Source organism: Apium graveolens, chromosome 1, assembly GCF_009905375.1.
Source record: "Apium graveolens cultivar Ventura chromosome 1, ASM990537v1, whole genome shotgun sequence".
NCBI lineage: Eukaryota > Viridiplantae > Streptophyta > Magnoliopsida > Apiales > Apiaceae > Apium > Apium graveolens.
The window spans coordinates 148,658,269-148,678,708 of record NC_133647.1 but is presented as its reverse complement, the minus strand read 5'-3'; the positions used below and the strand labels follow the sequence as shown (position 1 = coordinate 148,678,708).

General features: G+C 37.9%; 1 protein-coding gene across 1 annotated transcript; it reads left to right on the top strand.

Annotated features, from left to right (window-relative positions):
• LOC141721160 (uncharacterized) lies at positions 1-1,315 on the top strand. Its single transcript, XM_074523928.1, has 2 exons — positions 1-491; positions 565-1,315. The coding sequence occupies exons 1-2, from the start codon at positions 30-32 to the stop codon at positions 1,156-1,158; spliced, it is 1,056 nt and encodes a 351-aa protein (XP_074380029.1). The 5' UTR covers positions 1-29; the 3' UTR covers positions 1,159-1,315.
• Positions 1,316-20,440: the final 19,125 nt, after the last annotated feature.

Genomic DNA, 20,440 nt, shown 5'->3' with positions numbered 1-20,440 from the left:
TCCCGAAGTTGATTCCCTATCCTCCTAATATGTCTGCCCAGCTTAAGGATCTTTCGGCCAAATTGCGAAAGATTGGGGGACTGACGAGCGTGGATGTTGGGAAGAAGAAGGTTGGAGAGGGTGATGATGCGGCCCGGAAGGCGGCGCTGTCTCGCCAGGGGAGGACAACAATTGTGATCAACGAGCCTCGGGCCGAGGACGTGCAGCAGGGGAATGTGATAAAAGTTCCCGCACCTCGAAAAAGGAAGGGTGCCCCCGCGGGTTCCGGGGACAAGAGTGATGATGTTTCTGAGGGTCCGGTTTCAAAGAAGGCTGCTATTGATCTGGCCCCGGACACTCCGGAAACTCTGAAGGCCCTGCTTGCAAGTTTTACCCCGGATACTCGCCGGAGGGAGCTGTTTGAGAATTATGCCAGCACGGCGGAGAGGAAGAAATACCGGAAAGAGCCCCTTGATGACTTTCTGGTCGGGCTTCAGGAGGACATCACTGCTGTAAGCCTTTTTCTTGTTTTCTTCTTGTACTCTTGTATTTGTGTTACCTAATCCTGACTTATAATATTTTCAGGCTAACTCCCGGGTTGCTGGGCTGGTTTGCATAACCCGGAGCCTTCAGGCGAAGGCTGATGCTGCCGAGGTCTATAAGACTGAATCCGAGCGGCTGTCCCGGGAGATTCAGGAGTTGAAGGAGGCGAGTGCAAGGGAGGCTGCTGCTCATAAGAAGATTTTGGACGAGATCCGGGAGAGGCAGGACCGGGCTGAGGCTTCTGTCCGGGAGATGAGGGCTGAAAATCAGAAGTTGAAGGACGATCTTGCCGCCCGGCCCACTCCCGAGGAGGTTCTGGCAGGGTTCCGGGGCACTCCCGCGTACTTCGAAGAGCTGAATGACAAAGCGCTGGAGAAGATCCAGATCTGCTGGAATGTTGCTTCGAAGTATCTCGGTGAAGAGCCTCATGGTACAATAGACGTCTTCTTGGAGAAGTATATAGAAGAGGAGACCCGGTTGGAGCAGGAAAAGGAAACTATCCGGGCAATGGAGTCCGGTGTTGGGACGTCCAGTAATGTTCCCTCCTTCTCCGGGTCGCCACTTGCTGAACAGCCTCCCATACCAGAGGGTAATCCAGAGCAGCCTCCTTCTCCTCCCGCCGACTCTGCCTTTTGAAGCTTGAAGACCCTGCCATGTTTTGGCATGTAATTTCCATTTCCTTTTTTAGTTTGAGCAATTTCGAACTGAGCCTTTTGGCTTTTTTAACTTATCTGTAATCTGAATGATTTCGATTTGCCCCCCGGGGTGTGGTTCCCCGGGGTAGTTTAATATGATTGTGCTTTTCTTTCTTTCCTTATTGATTTGTATATGTTAGGAATTTTTTTTTTTTGGAGTACACATGGGTTGTGTTTCTGCGGACCCCGGGTTGGGGTGAAAACATTTAACTTTGAGAAATTTTGTAAGTACTTCTGGGCTGAGTTTTTATAGGACCCCGGGCAGGGGTAAATCTCCATTTGATAGAAATTTTTAATGTACACATGGGCTGTGTTTTTGCAGACCCCGGGTTGGGGTAAAAACATTTAACTTTGACAAATTTTATAAGTACTCATGGGTTGAGTTTTTATAGGACCCCGGGCAGGGGTAAATCTCCATTTGATAGAAATTTTTAAAGTACACATAGGCTGTGTTTTTAAATCTGATGGTAAATAAATAAGTGACATAATGAAATTGATTCAAACTATGGAACGCTTAAAGTAGAGTTTTTCATTCATATTGAGAGAAAAAATTACATTCTGGGGTGAATGAGGACAATGCTTACATCGAAATATCATAATATAGATGTAGATATGTTTCCAGGGTGTGTACCTTTTACTTATTGGTAGAATTTCCTTAGGCGGGTTCCATGCCAGGTATTGGGGACCTCGGTTCCGCTGAGGTAGCTTAGCTTGTAAGTTCCCGGACGGATCACTTCTTTGACTATATAAGGGCCTTCCCAGTTTGGCTGCAGTTTTCCCTGGTTAGTTGGGTCCGAGGCTTCAGTGTCCCGGAGTACTAGATCTCCTGCCACATATTCCCGTATTCTGGCTTTCTTCGCAAAGTAAAGCTTTGTTTTTTCCTTGTAGCTTTCCATTTTTTCTACGGCCCGATCTCTTACCTCGTCCAGGAATTCGAGGTTGGTCCTGAGGCCTTCTATGTTGGAGACTTCGTCAAAGTTGGTCACTCTATGAGAAGGGGATCCGGTCTCTATCGGTAACCGGGCTTCAGTACCGTAGGCGAGCTTGAATGGAGTCTCCCCGGTTCCCGTCCGGGGGGTAGTTCTGTATGACCATAAAACCTTCGGGAGTTCATCCGGCCAGTTCTTTTTAGAGTCTTCCAGTCTCTTTTCCAGGCCTCGGAGTATAGTTCTGTTTGTGACCTCAACTTGTCCATTCCCTTGTGGATGGGCAACAGATGCTTTTTTGTGTCTAATCCCGAGTTCTTTCAGATAGGTTTCAAAATCTGAACCCACGAACTGCGGACCATTGTCCGAGATTAAGACCATCGGGATCCCGAACCTCATTACAATCGTGTCCACAAACTTGATGCAGTCTTGCTGGTTAATGGTTCTCATAGCCTTGGCCTCCGCCCACTTAGTCATATAATCTATTGCTACCAGGACGTAACGGAGATCCCCTTTTGCTCGAGGGAAAGGACCCATGATGTCAATTCCCCAGACAGCGAATGGGATCGGTGAGAGAACGGATCCCGAGAGGCTTGAACCCTGTTTTGGTACGTTGCTGAACTTCTGGCACTTACTGCATTTTTTGACATAGGCGACTGAATCAGCGTGGATTGTTGGCCAGTAATAGCCTTGCCTGATGACTTTGTAGGCTAAAGCTTCAGCCGCTAGGTGATCCCCGCAGATCCCTTCATGAACCTCCCGGAGGCAGTAATCCGCTTCCTCCGGATCAACGCACTTTAGAGTTGGTGTAGAGAAGGTTCTCCGGTATAACTGATTGTTTTCTAGAAAGAAGCGTGCAACCTTATACTTGAGGTACCGGGCTTTGTTCTGATCTTCCGGCAGGGTACCGTCCTTGAGGTAGGCTATGTAGGGCGTCATCCAATTCTCCGGGTTGCTAACACATAATACTTCTTGTCGATCGGTGCTGGGGGCTCCGAGTTCCTCGAAGTAAACCGAGCTGCTTAAATCTGAAGTATTCTGGACGAGCTTGGACAGCTCGTCTGCTTTCGCATTTTCTTCTCTGTTTATCTGTAAGATGGTCGAGTCCGGGATGGTTTCCAGGATTGCTCTAACCATTTCCTGATATCGGGCCAATTTAGGATTTTTTGCGACATATTCACCATTGGTTTGTCTTACCACGATCTGAGAATCGCTGTAGATTGTTAAACTCCTTACTCCAAGGGATTTGGCTAGCCTGAGCCCGGAGAGTAGGGCTTCATATTCAGCCTGGTTGTTTGTTGCTTTGAAGGCGAAGGTGATGGCCTGCTGAATTACGAATCCATCCGGGCTGGAGAGGATCAGACCGGCTCCGCACCTTTCGGCTGTGGCCGAGCCATCAACATGTAGCGTCCAAAGATCCCGGTTGTTACACTCTTTTTCTTCTTTGGAACTGGTTTCAGGCGTTTCGGGGGTTTCTGGAAAAGTACATTCCATGACAAACTCGGCCAACGCCTGGGCTTTTATGGTTGTCCTCGGGATGAATTTGATATTGAATTGGCTCAATTCGATTGCCCAATTGACTAATCTCCCGGAGGCGTCCGGTTTGTGGATGATTTTGCGAAGTGGTTGATTAGTGATTGCCCTGATTTCCCTGCCTTGGAAGTATTGTCTTAGCTTTCTGCTCGAGTGTACGAGGGCCAGTGCGAACTTTTCCAAGTTTGGGTACCGGGTTTCGGCATCTTTCAGGACTTGGCTCGCATAATATACCGGGGTCTGTGTCCCATTTTCCTCCCGGATGAGTGCGGAGGATACTGCTCTTTCCCCGGCTGCGATGTAGAGGTAAAGAGGCTCCCCGGGCTTTGCTTTTGATAAAATAGGCGGGTTCATCAAATGTCGCTTTACTTCTTCGAACGTTGTTTGACAGTCCGGGGTCCACTCGATTAGCTTTTTGTTTTGGGCCCCTTTTAACAGTTCGAAGAATGGTAGGCATTTTTCTGCCAATTTTGGGATAAATCTTCGAAGTGCCGCTAGGCATCCTGAGAGCTTTTGGATGTCTTTTTGAGTTCGGGGAACTGTCATTTCCATTATAGCTTTGATCTTCTCCGGGTTGGCCTCTATTCCTCTTTCGCTGACCAGAAAACCCAAAAACTTCCCGGAAGGGACCCCGAACGTGCATTTCTCCGGGTTCAGCTTCATGTTGTACTTTCTCAAGTTTTCGAAACACTCCCGAAGGTCCTGGATGTGTTCTGAGATTGTGACCGACTTGGCGATCATGTCATCAACGTAAGACTCCATGTTCCTGCCCAGTTGCTCTTTAAAGATGGTATTCATCATTTTTTGGTATGTTGCTCCGGCGTTGATTAACCCAAACGGCATTATAACAAAAGCGTAGACGGCCCGGTGTGTGATGAATGCCGTTTTTGCAATGTCTGCCGGATTCATCTTGACCTGGTTGTAACCCGAGAAGGCATCCATAAAACTTAACATGACATGGCCCGAGGTCGCGTCTATCAGCTGGTCGATATTGGGCAGGGGGTAAGAGTCTTTAGGACATGCTGAATTGAGGTTTGTATAATCCACGCACATTCGCCACTTGCCATTGGGTTTTTTGACCAGCATAACGTTTGCTAGCCAGTCCAGATACTTAATTTCACAGATTATGTCTGCCTTTAACAACTTCTCGACTTCTTGGTCGATTGCCTGTTGCCTTTCCGGGGCGAAGTTCCTTCGCTTTTGTTTGATTGGTTTTTGCTTTGGATCTACATCCAGACTGTGCATGGCCACGGATTCATCGATCCCTGGCATGTCTTCCGGGGACTAGGCGAATACGTCAGCGTGCTCTTTTAGTAGGTTGATAAGCTCCTTTTGGAATGTGGTTTCCAAGCCTTTTCCGATTTTGATTTTTCGGGTGGGGTTCCCGGGTTCCAAATCTACCTCGATTGTCTGTTGGGCCGGTTCTACCTTCGTCTTCTCCTTGCTCTCTACAAACTTTTGAATCCGGGCATCAGCGTTGGTTACGCTGTATTCGGAGTCTTCGATCATGTTCACATCCAAACGGGCCCTTTTACTAAGGTGTTCTCGATGCTTCTTTCTGCTTTGTCCCTTGGGCAGGGACATTATTCTCTTCCGGTTTTCCGGTTCCGTTTCTGCCATGACGAGTGCTTGACCATAGCATTTACCAGCCATTTCCCTATCTCCTTTCAGTTCTCCAGTGCCTCCTGGGGTGGGGAACTTGAGTTTTAAGTGAATAGTTGAGGGGATCGCCCTGAGCTTGGTGATAGTGGGCCTACCAAGGATCATATTGTACGAGGAGGTTTCACTTATCACATAGAATTTCATCATATGGGAGACCTCTCGGGGTGCGGTTCCAAATATGATGGGAAGATAGATGATACCCCGGATTGGAATCATGGTGTTCCCGAATCCGTACAAAGGGTCTTCAAGACAGGGATCCATTCTGAGGTGTCCGAGCTCCATCCTGTTAAGCGTGTGCTCGAATACGATATTAGCAGATGAACCATTATCAACTAGAATTCTTTTTACCTCGTTGTTTGCGATGTCGAGGGTCACCACTAATGCCAAGTTATGATCCGGATCGAGGCCCTCATAATCAGAATAAGAGAAGCAAATCGGTTCGTCCTCCCGAGTCTGGATCATCATCACATCATTCTCCCGATCCGGGCTCCGCGGTGGAGAGGCTGTGCCACCGAAAACAACACTCACCATATTTTTGCCTCTTCCCGGGGCTCTGTCTTTGTCATTCGAGCCCCTTTGAAGATACTGGTTCATGTTTCCTTTCTTGATTTGGTCTTCTATGAACATCTTGAGGGAGAAACAGTTTTCAGTAGTATGGCCATGATCTTCGTGATAGCCACAATGCTTGTCCCGGGCCCTGTTTTCGGGCGGCGCTAGCAAGGGTTTTGGCGGATAATAAAATGGTTTTCCCTTGAATTCACGCAAAACGTCGGCCCGGGGCCTGTTGAGGGGTGTCCACTCTGGTTCCGGCTTGGGTTCCTTCTTGGCCTTTTGTTTCCTTTCGTTTTTTCTTGATTCGGGGTACGTTTCCCTGGGTGGGGTTCCCCGGGACTGCTGGGTGTAGTTGGCTTGCCTGTCAAACTTGTATCTCTTGTCTCTCCGGGATGACGAGCGTCGCTCCGGAGACTCGTCATCGTCTTGTATTCTTGTGTTCATCCTCATTGATTTGAGGAAATCATTTTCCTTTATGAACTTTGATGCCAACGCATATGCTGACGCCAGGCTTTGGGGCTCCCTGTGAATCAGGTCTTTGACATAGCCTTCACAAGATATCGGGTGCAAGTTTCTTCGAAAGATGTTTACTGCCTCCTTTTCTTCTAAGTTGGAGAGTTGGTTGATTGCTTCCTGGAATCTTTTGATGAATTCCGGAAGGGGTTCCTTGCTTCTTTTTGGATCGTTTCTAGATGACACATCTGCAGCTCGTTCATCCGGTTGGCCCTGAATCTTTTCAAAAATATCTCGCGGAAGTCTTTCCAGGAGTCCACACTCCGGGATGGTATGCGGCTGAACCATTTCTGAGCGCCCCCCTTCAGTGTTGATGCGAAGAATCGGCATCTAGTCAGGTCGCTGTAATCATAAATATTGGATATTTGCTCAAAATAGTTCAAATGCTCTTCAAGGTCAGCCAGCCCGTCAAAAGAGTCAAAATTGAAGTGCTTCAGCCCTGACTCTCTAGGGGTGGCTTCCAGACACTTTGTGAACGGGGTCGCTGCTGCCCCTACTTCCATGTCGCCCTCCACTTTCCTTTTAAGGTCTCGAAGGGCCCGGGCCATTTGTTCTTGCTTGGACTCCTTCTCCGGCTCTGAGTCTGAGGAAACATGAATCCGGTGGGCCTTTCTCTTTAGCTTGGCCTCCTCCTCCCGGATCCTCCTTTCTATAGATTCTTGGGCTTTAGCCTCTTCTTTTTTCCGGATTCTCTCCCGGAGGGCAGCTTTTCTTATTTCATCTCTGGCGTCCTCTGGTGGCTTTTTTAAATTCTTCGCAATCCGGTCGAAGACGGATCCCCGAGATTCTCCGGACTGTTCTTTAGACCGCTCTCGCTGATCCCCTGGGCGGGTCTCCGGCTCGGCGTTCTGCTTTTCCTTCCACAGGTCCATAGCCGTCTGTATCTGTTCCGGGGTCATGCTTCCCCATGGGTTTGTGGTGATCCCTGTGTGTTTGTGGGCAGCTTTTTCAATGACTATTCTCTGATCTCCTGGTTGGAGATTTTGAGAGGGAGTCCGGGTTATGGGGAACCCTTCGTCCAGGTCTTCGATGTCTCCATCCCTGGGTTGGGGAGGAGGCGGTAGGAAAGAGGCGGAAACTGCTGCTTTGCTTTTTCTCGTAGTCATGGTTACTTGGAAATGCTATGAATTTACAATAATAAACCTTGTAGAAACGGGTCTGAGAGATGGGTATTAGCGTTCTTACTGGGAGATGGTGTTTCACGTTTCTGGGAGGTGGGTTCCCCTCCTTCTAGCGCCAATGATAATCCCAGATCGCCCCGGGACCTTCTCCTTGTAGGGCCCGAGCTCAAACTCCTTTTAGGCTGTGACGACGGCCGTGTGCGGTATAGCTGTAGGGTGGGAACCTGTAAAACAGAACCGGAGGGGGGTGGCGTCCCCGCGGCACCTCCGGCGTGAGGATGAGAAAGGGTTTTGAGGAGAAGAAGGGCAAAGTTGGGATTATGCAGATATGTTTGTGAAGAGTACGTGTGTGCATGTAAGTATATGTGTGAGAGAGAGAGAGAGAGAGTATATCAGCTTGTAACCTGTAACCTTCCTTCTGTTCTACCTTTTATAGGCCTCCTACTAGGGTTTAGGGGTTTGTCCCTTTTCATCTGGACCGTAGGTTGGCCTTTTGGACTGTAGGGCATCTGGACGCCTGGGATGCGTCAGAGTACTATCAGATCTGGACCGTAAGAACGTCCTGGATTCCGGGTGCCTGGAAGGTGGTGATGTTGCCACGTGTCCTGGGCTCCCCAAGGTCAACGCTGAATCCGTCAGAGTACTATCAGATCCAGAGCGTAGGAACGTTCTGGATCCCGGGAACCTGGACGGTGGTGATGCCGCCACGTGTCCTGGGATCTTATGTTTGGGTCCTGGGCCTCTTCAATTGGGCCTGACTTATTATGGGCTATCACCATTCAGCCCCAATGTATACTATCTAATGAGACCGAGGTAGTAATCTCTCTCTCGGCTTGCGATCAAATGGTAACTCCTATCTCTGCTTAACTGAGTAACTTCAAGTGTAAGTGTTACAAAACCTGTAAATGGTAACTCCTATCTCTGCTTAACTGAGTAACTTCAAGTGTAAGTGTTACAAAACCTGTAAGTTGTCTCACGTCTCACTTAACCCTGTTTACGGTTTTTATCCACAAAATTTTACTTTTTTTTCTTTCCTTTGTACATTGTTTTTTCTTTCTTTTTATTTATTTTTTCATTGTCCATTTACTTTACATTTACAAATTAAAAATTAAATTTGCATAATTTTAAAAAAAAAACATAATTAACATAATTTTTTAACTTCCATGCATAAAAAAAGTATAATACATAAAAAAAATACACTAATATAACTTAGAGGACATAATTGAAAAATATGCAAAAAAATAGAGAACACATAAAATATAAATTAGAGGACATAAAAAATACAGAACACACAAATATAAATTTACAAAGCACTTAAAATATAAATTATTATAAAAACATAATTAACATAATTTTTTAACTTACAAACATAAAAAAAGTATAATACATAAAAAAGTACACAAATATAAATTAGAGGACATAATTGAAAAATATGCAAAAAAATTAGAGAACACGTAAAATATAAATTAGAGGACATAAAAAATACAGAACACGCAAATATAAATTTACAAAGCACTTAAAATATAAATTATATAATATAAAACATAAAGTACTTATAAATATAAAGAAAACATAAAAATTTTATGTGTTATGTAAATTTTTTATGTGTTCTATAATATTTATATTTACAAATTAAAAATTAAATTTGCATAATTTTTTTTATAAAAACATAATTAACATAATTTTTTAACTTACATACATGAAAAAGTATAATACATAAAAAAGTAAACAAATATAAATTAGAGGACATAATTGAAAAATATGCAAAAAATTAGAGAACACATAAAATATAAATTAGAGGACATAAAAAATACAGAACACATAAATATAAATTTATAAAGCACTTAAAATATAAATTATATAATATAAAACATAATATACTTAAAAATATAAATAAAACATAAAAAATTTACGTGTTGTGTAAAATTTTTATGTGTGGTGCAATGTTTATGTGTTATAAGTATTTAAATTAGTGAACATAAAATATAAATTATAAGATATAAATAGATATTTATATTATGAAATATAAATTTAATGAACACATAAATTAAAATTAATGAACATAAAAAATTACATAACACATAAAAATTAAAGAAACAGAAAATATATAACAAAATATTAAAATTTATAGAAAACATAAAGTACAAATAAAAGAATATAAAAATAAAAGGTATTTCAAATTAAGGAACACACAAAGTGTACAAGAAAATTTATAGAACATGAAAATACTGAGAACACATAAATAAAAATAGGGACTGTAAAAATTAAATAACGTATCAAAATTTAAAGAACAAAAAATATATAGAATTATACGGCACATAAAATAAATAAATAGAATTTTAAATAACAAACAATTAATATAGAACATAACAATGTTAAAAAATACAGAACCCTAATGAAAAATATCCGGTACACAAAACAAATACAGAACATGTACTTTCAAGCAATAAAAATTAAATAATATTTAACATAACAATTACATAAAAATTATATAACATCAATCAAAAAACAGAACATACAAAAACCACGTAGCATTAGTTAAAAATACACAACACCTACAAATTACATAACATAAATCATACAAAATTAATAATTTAAGAACATAAAAAATATATAGAACACATAATTAGATGAAAAAAAGAATACTAGTAAAATATTTAAAAGACCTAACACACATGTTAAAAGAATACAAAATACCAGGTGAAAATTGCACAACATAAAGTTAAAGGTACTAAAGAATAACAAACAATAGGACACAAACGTCGTTAAAGTTTATAAACCTGTGTGTAGTTACTTAGTTACCTTAAAAAAATAGTTACCCACTGAATCTGACCCATATATATATATATATGAAATTACACCCAGGGGGTGAATAGGTGATTATGGCTAACTAGGATTAATTTTAAATTTTAATTTTAGCCAAGTTCGACCCCTAATCCACTATGGTCTACGTCCGGGTCCCTTACCAAACTTGGTAAGAGAATATATTATTGATCAATGAAAGTTACAACTACAAGATACAACAATATATCTCCCTTTATCCCAGCTGCTGATAATGGCTTGCTGAAACCCTGTTTAAGAACCTGCTCTCTAAGTACTATACTACCCCGTAGTACAAACTCCTCTAGCAAGTAACACTAAACCCTTGTTTCCCTTAGCCAACTTATCCAGCAACTAATCAATACAATTTGAACAATACACGTCAATGATAAAGATTATAACTCAAACTATAGACTCTCTAATATGAAACACGTGTATATAATTAAGAGCTCGAGAGTATTTTGAAATCAATAAAGTTCAGGAGTTGTATGTGTTCTTGCTTGCAAAATAGTCAGTCGTAAAACTGCAAGAAATCACATATACAACCACACATTAACGTTTGAAATATTCTCAACAAATTACAACGACTAGAATCCAATTCTACCGTTTAAGATCGTTGGGATGGTTTCCAACGTTCATGTGTACGCTAGATAGAAGAGAAACAAAGATGAACAACGTTCAGAAAACATCTCTTCTATTTTATAGAGTATAAAACGTTTTAACAGAATATAGAAGATAGAGTTTGATAGAAAAACAAACTCCTATAATTTAGGAAATCAATTTGAATAAGTAAAAACGAATTATAATTGAGCTCTATATATATACAACACGTATATTATATTAGAGAATCCTTACAACTGATATATAAGAAGATTCTATAATATCTTCATGAAATTCGACTTCCTTATTCAATCTGGACTGTGTATCTTGGCTTGCTGTTATTCTGACACTGTTGATCATAGCTTGCTGAGATACAATATTATCTTATAACAGCTTGCTACAATTATGCTTAAAATGACAAAGTCATTAAGCTGATTACCTACAAACAAGCTTGGATAACAGTATTATAGCTTGCTGTGTTAATCATCAAAACTAAGGGATTTACAATCTCCCCCTTTTTGATGATTACACACATCTAGGAGAATTTATAAAACTCCCCCTAAATCTATGCATATCTCAAAATATAAAATAGAACTAAAGATATCACAATTAGCATAATAAGCATCTAAATGCAAAAACAATTTAACAGATTTCAAATATTAGTAGCATCAGCATAACCAAGTCTTAAATTAAAACTCTCAAACAAGTTTTACCACACCACATAAACAGATAGACACCAAATCAAGTACCAGATGCATCAAGTCTTAAAACAACGGAAACTTAAACAAAAACCCAAGTTCAGAACTTAGAAACTTAAAGAAATTCTCCTAAGTTCTCCCCCTTATATCATCAAAAGTAGATAATGACATATCATAATAGAAATTAAATTAAACACAAAAGTGTCACTTAAATGACCCATCATAGTAAGCTAACATGAAAAATGATAGTAAGCCAACATTACCAAATTTCCAATAATAGCTTGCCGTTATACACTACACATGCCAAGTTCCCTTCGAATGGTAGAAAATCTTGCTTCACCAAGGGGTTTTGTAAAGATATCTGCCCAATGATATTCAGTAGGCACAAAAACTAATTCAATCTTACCTTTGGCAGCATTATCTCTCAAGAAATGGTGACGAACATCAATATGCTTTGTTCTTGAGTGCTTAACCGGAGTTTTTGATATGTTGATGGTGCTAGTATTGTCACAATAGATTGGTACTTTTCCGCACTTGATTCCAAAATCTCGTAGAGTCTGAATCATCCACAAAATTTGAGAGCAACAGCTACCAGCTGCCAAATACTCACCTTCTGCTGTGGATAATGCAACTGAAGTTTGTTTCTTACTTTGCCAAGATACAAGATTTTATCCTAAGTATGTACAAACACCACTTGTGCTCTTTCTATCAGTTTGACAACCTGCATAGTCAGCATCACTATACCCCACAAGATCAAATGTACTTGTAATAGGATAAAATAACCCAAGATTAATAGTCCCACTTAAATATCGAAATATTCTTTTAACTGTATTTAAGTGTGATTCCTTAGGTTTTGATTGAAAACGAGCACAAACACATACATTATACATGATATCAGGTCTAGAGGATGTTAAGTATAATAAACTACCAATCATACCTATATACTTCTTGATATCCACATCTTTACCTTTCTCATCAGATGATAGCTTGCTGTTTTGAGTCATTGGTATAGATTTTTGCTTGACTTGCTCAAAATCAAATCTAGTCAGCAAGTTCTTCACATATTTTGATTGATGAACATAAATGCCATCCTTTAATTGCTTAATTTGGAGTCCCAAGAAATAGTTGAGCTCACCCATCATGCTCATGTCAAATTCACCGCGCATACACTTAGAAAACCACTCGCACATAGAATCATTAGTGGATCCAAAGATTATATCATCTACATATATCTGGACAATCAAAATATCATCACTATTTTGCCTAGTAAATAAAGTAGGATCAATTTTACCTCGAATGAAGCCATTTTTGATCAAAAACTTACTAAGCCTCTTGTACCAAGCCCTTGGAGCTTGCTTTAAGCCATATAATGCCTTCTTGAGCTTATAAACATAGTCTGGATGTTGTTCATGTTCAAAACTAGGGGGTTGCTTGACATAAACTTCCTCTTCCAGAAATCCATTAAGAAAAGCACTTTTAACGTCCATTTGATGTAGCTTGATCTTCTTGTAGCATGCATAAGCAAGAAGCATCCTAATCGATTCCAATCTAGCTACTGGAGCATAAGTTTGATCAAAATCAATGCCTTCTTATTGGTTGTACCCTTATGCCACGAGTCTTGCTTTATTTTGAGTAACAGTACCAAATTCATCCACTTTATTCTTGAAAATCCATTATGTACCAATGACTGAAGCATTCTTTGGTGGCTTGACAAGTTCCCAAACATCACATCGTTCGAATTGATTGAGTTCTTCTTGCATAGCCGTGATCCAATTTTCATCTTCGAGTGCTTCTTTGACATTATTGGGTTCCTCTTGAGCTAGAAATGCAGCATAAGCACAAAAATTTGCAGTGCCTTTTCTTGTCTTGAGTCCATCAGAAATATCACCAATAACCTGTTCTGGAGGGTGATTCTTCACTGTCCGTGTAGCTTTTGGCAATGAATGCTTTGAGATATCTTCATGTGAGGTCTTCCTTATCTTAGATAGAGGAGCTAAGTCTTCACCATCATAGATTGGCATTTTATCCTTTGCTCTATTTCCTCTAGGACCATCAAGAGTCATCTTTTCCATCTTTACAATTGCATCATCAACTGGAATAGAAGTTTCTGCTTGCTGGTTTCCAGAGCCAGTTTCAATTTCAGCTTGCTGTTTTCCAGAACCAGTCTCTGTTTTAGCTTGCTGTTTTGGAGTAGCCTTCTCTATTTCAGCTTGTTGTTGTCCAGCTTCACCTGCATCATCTTCCTCGTCTCTTGGAAGATCATTGTTAGGTTCTTGAAAAGTAACATCTATAGATTCCTCAACAATATGCTTAAACAAATTATAAACTCTATAGGTTTTACTATTCATAGAATAACCAAGAAAAATAGCTTCATAAGATTTAGCATCGAATTTACCATCATTACCAATTGTCTTGAGAACAAAACACTTTGAGCCAAAAATCTTGAAGTAACTGATGTTGGGCTTCTTTTTCTTGAGCAATTCATATGGAGTCTTCTCCAAAATAGGTCTTATCAATACTCTATTCAGAACATAGCATGTTGTGTTGACTGCTTCTGCCCAAAAACTTCTAGGTAACTTGCTTTCTTGCAACAATATCCTTACTGTCTCTTGCAATGACCTATTCTTGCGTTCCACCACACCATTTTGTTGTGGAGTCCTTGGAGCCGAAAATTCATGTGATATTCCTCTTTCTTCACAATAAGTAACAAAGTCTTTTTGAAATTCACCACCTCGATCACTCCTTATACCTACAAGCTTTATATTGAGCTTATTCTCAAGTAATTTAATTAGTTTCTCAAACTCATTAAAAGCAGCATCTTTAGTTTTAAGAAACAATACTCATGTAAAACGAGAATAATAATCAACAATTACAAAACCATATTACTTACCTCCTATACTTTTATAGGCTTCTGGACCAAATAAGTCTAAATACAAAAGTTCTAAGGGTTTAAAAGTAGATACCATTTTCTTTGCTTTGTGAGTACTTCTAATTTGCTTGCCTAATTGGCATGCCGAACACACCTCAGTCTTGACATACTTGATTTTTGGTAAACCTCTGACTAGATTCTTCTTTGAAAGCTTGTTAAGCAAGTCCATGTGAGCATGACCCAATCTTCTATGCCAAATATAAGGATCAGTGTCTATTGCAGCAAGACAACAAGCTGTTTTCTGCAACTCAAAGTCCAAAATATATATATTTCCTTCCCTTCTAGCAACTAGGGGGACTTTGTTAGTACCAATAGTAATAATACACTTATCAATACCAAAGATAACAGTATGACCATCATCATATAACTGACTTATGCTAAGAAGATTATATGTAAGGCCTTTAACATATTGAACTTTATCAATTGAAATGTGTTTATTACCTATTTTACATTTTCCAAGGATTTGAAGAGTTTTGCTATCGCCAATAGTCACTCTTCCACCCTTTTTCATCTGAAGACTCAATAATTGTACTTTGTCTCCACTCATATGTCTAGTACATTCGCTATCTAAGATCCATTGAGTTGATTTTACTCGAGCGGCAAGACACATCTATAAAACAAATAAAACAACTCAACCTTTTGGTACCCAAAGTTTGTTGGGTCCAACATGGTTAGCAGATAAAATATATAAAACATGTAAATCAGATTTCTTTATCCATTTTTGGATAAATCTAGGTGATTTAACTATGTCAGCCTGATGATAGTAAGTTGTCTTTGTTATGTCATTCTGACCATATTAAGTTGTTTTCTGTTTGTTTCCTCCATGGTATGATGTCTGAACATTCCGAGCTCTGCAATATTTTTCCAGATGTCCCTTCTTTCCACATTTGTTGCATATCTTCCAAGACATAGCATAATCATAGGGTATGCCATGTTTTCCTTCATATCTTAGAGCCTTGTCCTTCTTGTTTGCATTTATTCCAATTCCTTCTCTGACCAGCGGAATATTTGTGGTGTTCATCATTGACTTGAGACTCTCTTCTCCTTGAATAAAAGATCACATGCCCCTTTTCAGATCCTCAACTTCCTTTGTGAGCTGATCAATCTTTTCAGCTTGTTGACTTATGATTTCAGCTTGCTGAGATGGTTCTTCTGCTTGATTTGAAGGTGTTGCATCTATTGATTCTCTGAGTTTGAATAACTCCAAACATTAATCCCTTGCTTCAATCTCCTTCTTTAACTCTGTGATCTCCATTAATTGAGTCTTGTTTCTTTTGAGGAGAATTTTGTTGAAGTTTTCCACATGACTGACTTTAGCTTGAAGATCCTTGATTTCAGCCTCTTTGTCAGCTTGTGTAGGTACCTTCTTGTCAATCCAAGTATCCGCTTTGTTCATCAAATCTTGAACCATAGCCTTGAGATAATTATTCTTCTCTTTTAGCTTGCTATTTTCAGCTTTAAGAGAATAATATTCTCCCATAGATTCATTCTCACATTCCCGCATGGTTAGTGGTTCCAAAACAATATTTTCAGAAGATAAATTATATTTACAAGAGTTTACCTCACTCTGATCTTCTTCTGAATCACTTTCTAGGTAGCCACTTTCTGAATTTCCTCGAACGGAATCATCATCAAGTCCAACTAGGGCAATATTAATCATGTCTCCACTTGAATCATCACTGGAAACCGAGTCATCATCACTCCAAGTCATTGGAGCTTTAGCTTTCTTATTATCCTTGATGACAGTTTGCTGTTTTGGCTTCAATTTGTAGCAGTCCCGCTTATAATAACATGGCTTTCCACATTCAAAGCATGTCCGATCTTTAGAATCCTTGTTGACCTTTTTGTTGTTGGAAAATCTGCCTTTATCTCTTTTCAGCCTGTTCTTCTTCTCGATCATCTTCCTGATCTTCCTGGATATTAAAGTTAATTCTTCATCCGACTCATCTTCAGATTCCAGTAAGTTGTCATTAGTGTCAAGAGCTGACTGCTTCATTTGAGCAACTGGAGCTTGCATAGAACTTGATTGGCTTTCCTTGATTTTGCTTTCAAATTGTTCAGATTTTGCAAAAACAGCCAATTGATCCATAGTATCTATAGTTGGAGAGGATTCCAAAGCAGTTACCTTCGGTTCATAGATAAATTGCACAACACTAACTATCTTCATGTTAATTTCCTCTTGAGGGATATGTTTGCCAATTTGCTTTAAGGCATTCAGATTTGTCTGGAATCTAACTTGACTTTTTCGAATAGTTTCTCCATCTCGAAGCTTGAAATTTCCAAGCTCCTTCATTAGTTTGCTCAATTTCACTTTCTTTAAACTCTTGGATCCTTCGTGATACAATTCCAAAGTATCTCATATCTCTTTAGCTGATTTGCATGAAGAGACTTTATCACATTCACTAGGACATAACCCATTCATGAGAGAATTCCTAGCCTTTCCATTGGAACTGTATTTGAGTAATTCAGCCTCCGTGAGATCATCAATGTCTTTCACTTTGCCTTCTTGGTCCTTGAATTCAAATGGACCATTCTGAACAACTCTCAAAGCTAGTGGCTTCCTGGATAGATACACTTCCATGCGACCTTTCCACCGGTTGTAGTTTTCTGTACCAAGCAAAAGAGGTGCCCGGTAACCCGAGGTTCCTTCGGGATATTTGTCAGCCATTTTGATCGAATACTATTCCTGTTACAGAAAGATTAATATACCAAAGCTCTGATACCAACTGAAATTACACCTAGAGGGTGGTGAATATGTGATTATGGCTAACTAGGATTACTTTTAAATTTTACCCGATAATAACTTACTGAGATTTTACCAACAGAACTATAATCTGACAATGATAGTAAGCTGAGATGACTAAATGCAATGCAGAATATAATGTGCAGAAAAGTAAATAGAACACACAAGAATTTTAGCCAGGTTCGACCCCTAATCCCATATGGTCTACGTCCTGGTCCCTTACCAACTTGGTAAGAGAATATATTTTTGATCAATGAAAGTAACAACTACAAGATACAACAATATATCTCCCTTTATCCCAGCTGTTGATAATGGCTTGCTGAAACCCTGTTTAAGAACCTGCTATCTAAGTACTATACTACCCCGTAGTACAAACTCCTCTAGCAAGTACCACTAAACCCTTGTTTCCCTTAGCCAACTTATCCAGCAACTAATCAATACAATTTGAACAATACACATCAATGATAAAGATTACAACTCAAACTATAGACTCTCTAATATGAAACACGTGTATATAATTAAGAGCTCGAGAGTATTTTGAAATCAATAAAGTTCAGGAGTTGTATGTGTTCTTGCTTGCAAAATAGTCAGTCGTAAAACTGCAAGAAATCACATATACAACCACACATTAATGTTCGAAACATTCTCAACAAATTACAACGGCTAGAATCCAATTCTACCGTTTAAGATCGTTGGGATGGTTTCCAACGTTCATGGGTACATTAGATAGAAGAGAAACAAAGATGAACAACATTTAGAAAACATCTCTTCTATTTTGTAGAGTATAAAACGTTTTAACAGAAAATAGAAGATAGAGTTTGATAGAAAAACAAACTCCTATAATTTAGGAAATCAATTTGAATAGTAAAAACGAATTATAATTGAGCTATATATATATATAATGCATGTATATTAATTAGAGAATCCTTACAACTGATATATAAAAAGATCCTATAATATCTCCATGAAATTCGACTTCCTTGTTGAATCTGGACTGTGTATCTTGGCTTACTGTTATTCTGACACTGTTGATCATAGCTTGCCGAGATACAATATTGTCTTATAACAGCTTGCTACAATTATGCTTAAAATGACAAAGTCATTAAGTTGATTACCTAACACTGTTGATCATCAAAACTCAGGGATTTACAATATATATATATATATAATATATATATATATATATATAATATATATATCAGGGATGAATGAGAATTGAACCCAAAATTTGGCACAACAAAAATACGCGATGTAATTTTACATCATATTATAATAGTGTAAAAAACTACGTTATTCACAAATTTAACTCCAACCAGTTAATACTAAATTTTACACTATTTGTGTACTATATATATGATTTTATTCTTAAAATACAAAATAAAGTTAAAATTAATAAAGTGGTGGGATATAAATGAAATAAATTTATTTATTAAAGTAGTATAAGGACGACATAGAAATATACAAAACTCTAAAAAATTTAGTCTGACACTCATTTAAAACCAAAATAATATAATTTTTAGAATTGAGTTGTAGAGTAATTTTATACCAAAATAAAATATCAAAATAATATAAAATTAAAAATTTTGAGTTTGGTTGGAAACGGTCTAATATTAACTTGCTTACAAGTATATATTTGTATAGCTCAACTAAAAAGAGGGAATGCCTGAAATGGAAATGGGCCACATAAGATATTTTAATTAGTGGATGCTACAAGTTGATTGTCACTTTCAGTTGGGGTTTCTCAACCATATACTTATGAAATGGGAGTGTGTATGTAAATATAATAATACATATATTTGAGGGGATGAGAAGTATTTGTGGCCGTGAAATAGATGTTAATGAATCTACCAAATCAGAAAAATCCCTTGGACTTTTAGAAGAGAGTCTGTAACGTAAGCGGACATCTGTCTGGGTTGCTTTTTTAAGCATTTCTTTGTGGTCCTCCTTACCTTACTCATTTGTTCCCATGTATATGTATCATTGTTGAAGTTAAAATACAAAATTATATCCTAAATTACTAAAAATTAATATTTTATATTATTATAAAGAAGCCACCTTATTTTTACTAAGCAAATCCATGATAGGATGTTCATAAATATGTATTTTATTCAAATTATAAATTTTAAATGACAATATTTAAGTTATCGTTTTAAATTTCCATGTTTCTGTTAAAATTTGAAACATATGGGATTTCAAATAAATTCAAATTATCAAATAAATTGTTTGATTAAATTCAGTTTCCAACACTGTCAAATATAATTGTCAAGTTTCACTTTAATATATTTGTACGGCTCAAATTAAAAATATTTTCCAGACATGAAATATCAAATAGAATTAACAAAATATCTTATTCACCGATTCAACTTTTAATATTGTATAGTTTCTAAATTTAACTATTTTAATTTGAATATAAAATTTAGTTAAAATTTTTATAAATAATACCTATATTTTCAAAAAGATTGAAAATATGATTCCTTTAAAGCAATATAAACTTGAAGTACGATCATATGTATATAAAATAATATTGATATTTGTTAATCTTTTCCTCAACATTATATTTCCTTTATAAAATTAATTACACACGTGCATAAATGTAATCGAACTCTAAATCTTCCTCGGAAAAGAACTTAACAATATCAACAAACGTTTGTTGGCCTCAATATTATATTGGTATTTGGATATCTTCATTCCATGAACATAAAATATTGAAAATTACTATAAAAAAATTGTACATTTTTTTATTTAAGTATCTTCTGAAAGTATTTGGAAAAATATAGTACAAGTTAAATTATCTAAAATATAGTTAATTGTATTAAGTTTTTTATTATATTTATCTTGCATAAAATTGCATAAAACCGTCGACATTACATGTATTTCAATCGAGTTGCAGAAAATATATTTTTTTATAAAAAAATTGAAAAATAATAATATTTACAAAATATTTTTAAATTGACGGTATTTTTGCAAATTTATTTTTGGACTTGATTTTTTTTTCAAAAAATTCCTAAAATAATTTACGATTAAATTGTATATTAAGTTTTAATATTTAAATTAAATATTAATAAAAAATATTCTTATTATTAAATTAAATCATGACATAATATTTAAATTTAATTTAAAATGTAT

Bases quoted from the DNA above. Each gene is read 5' to 3' on its own strand.
- LOC141721160 (XM_074523928.1), top strand. From the start codon at position 30: ATGTCTGCCCAGCTTAAGGATCTTTCGGCCAAATTGCGAAAGATTGGG. The intron at 492-564 runs GTAAGCCTTTTT...TAATATTTTCAG, and splicing joins TTCAGGAGGACATCACTGCT to GCTAACTCCCGGGTTGCTGG.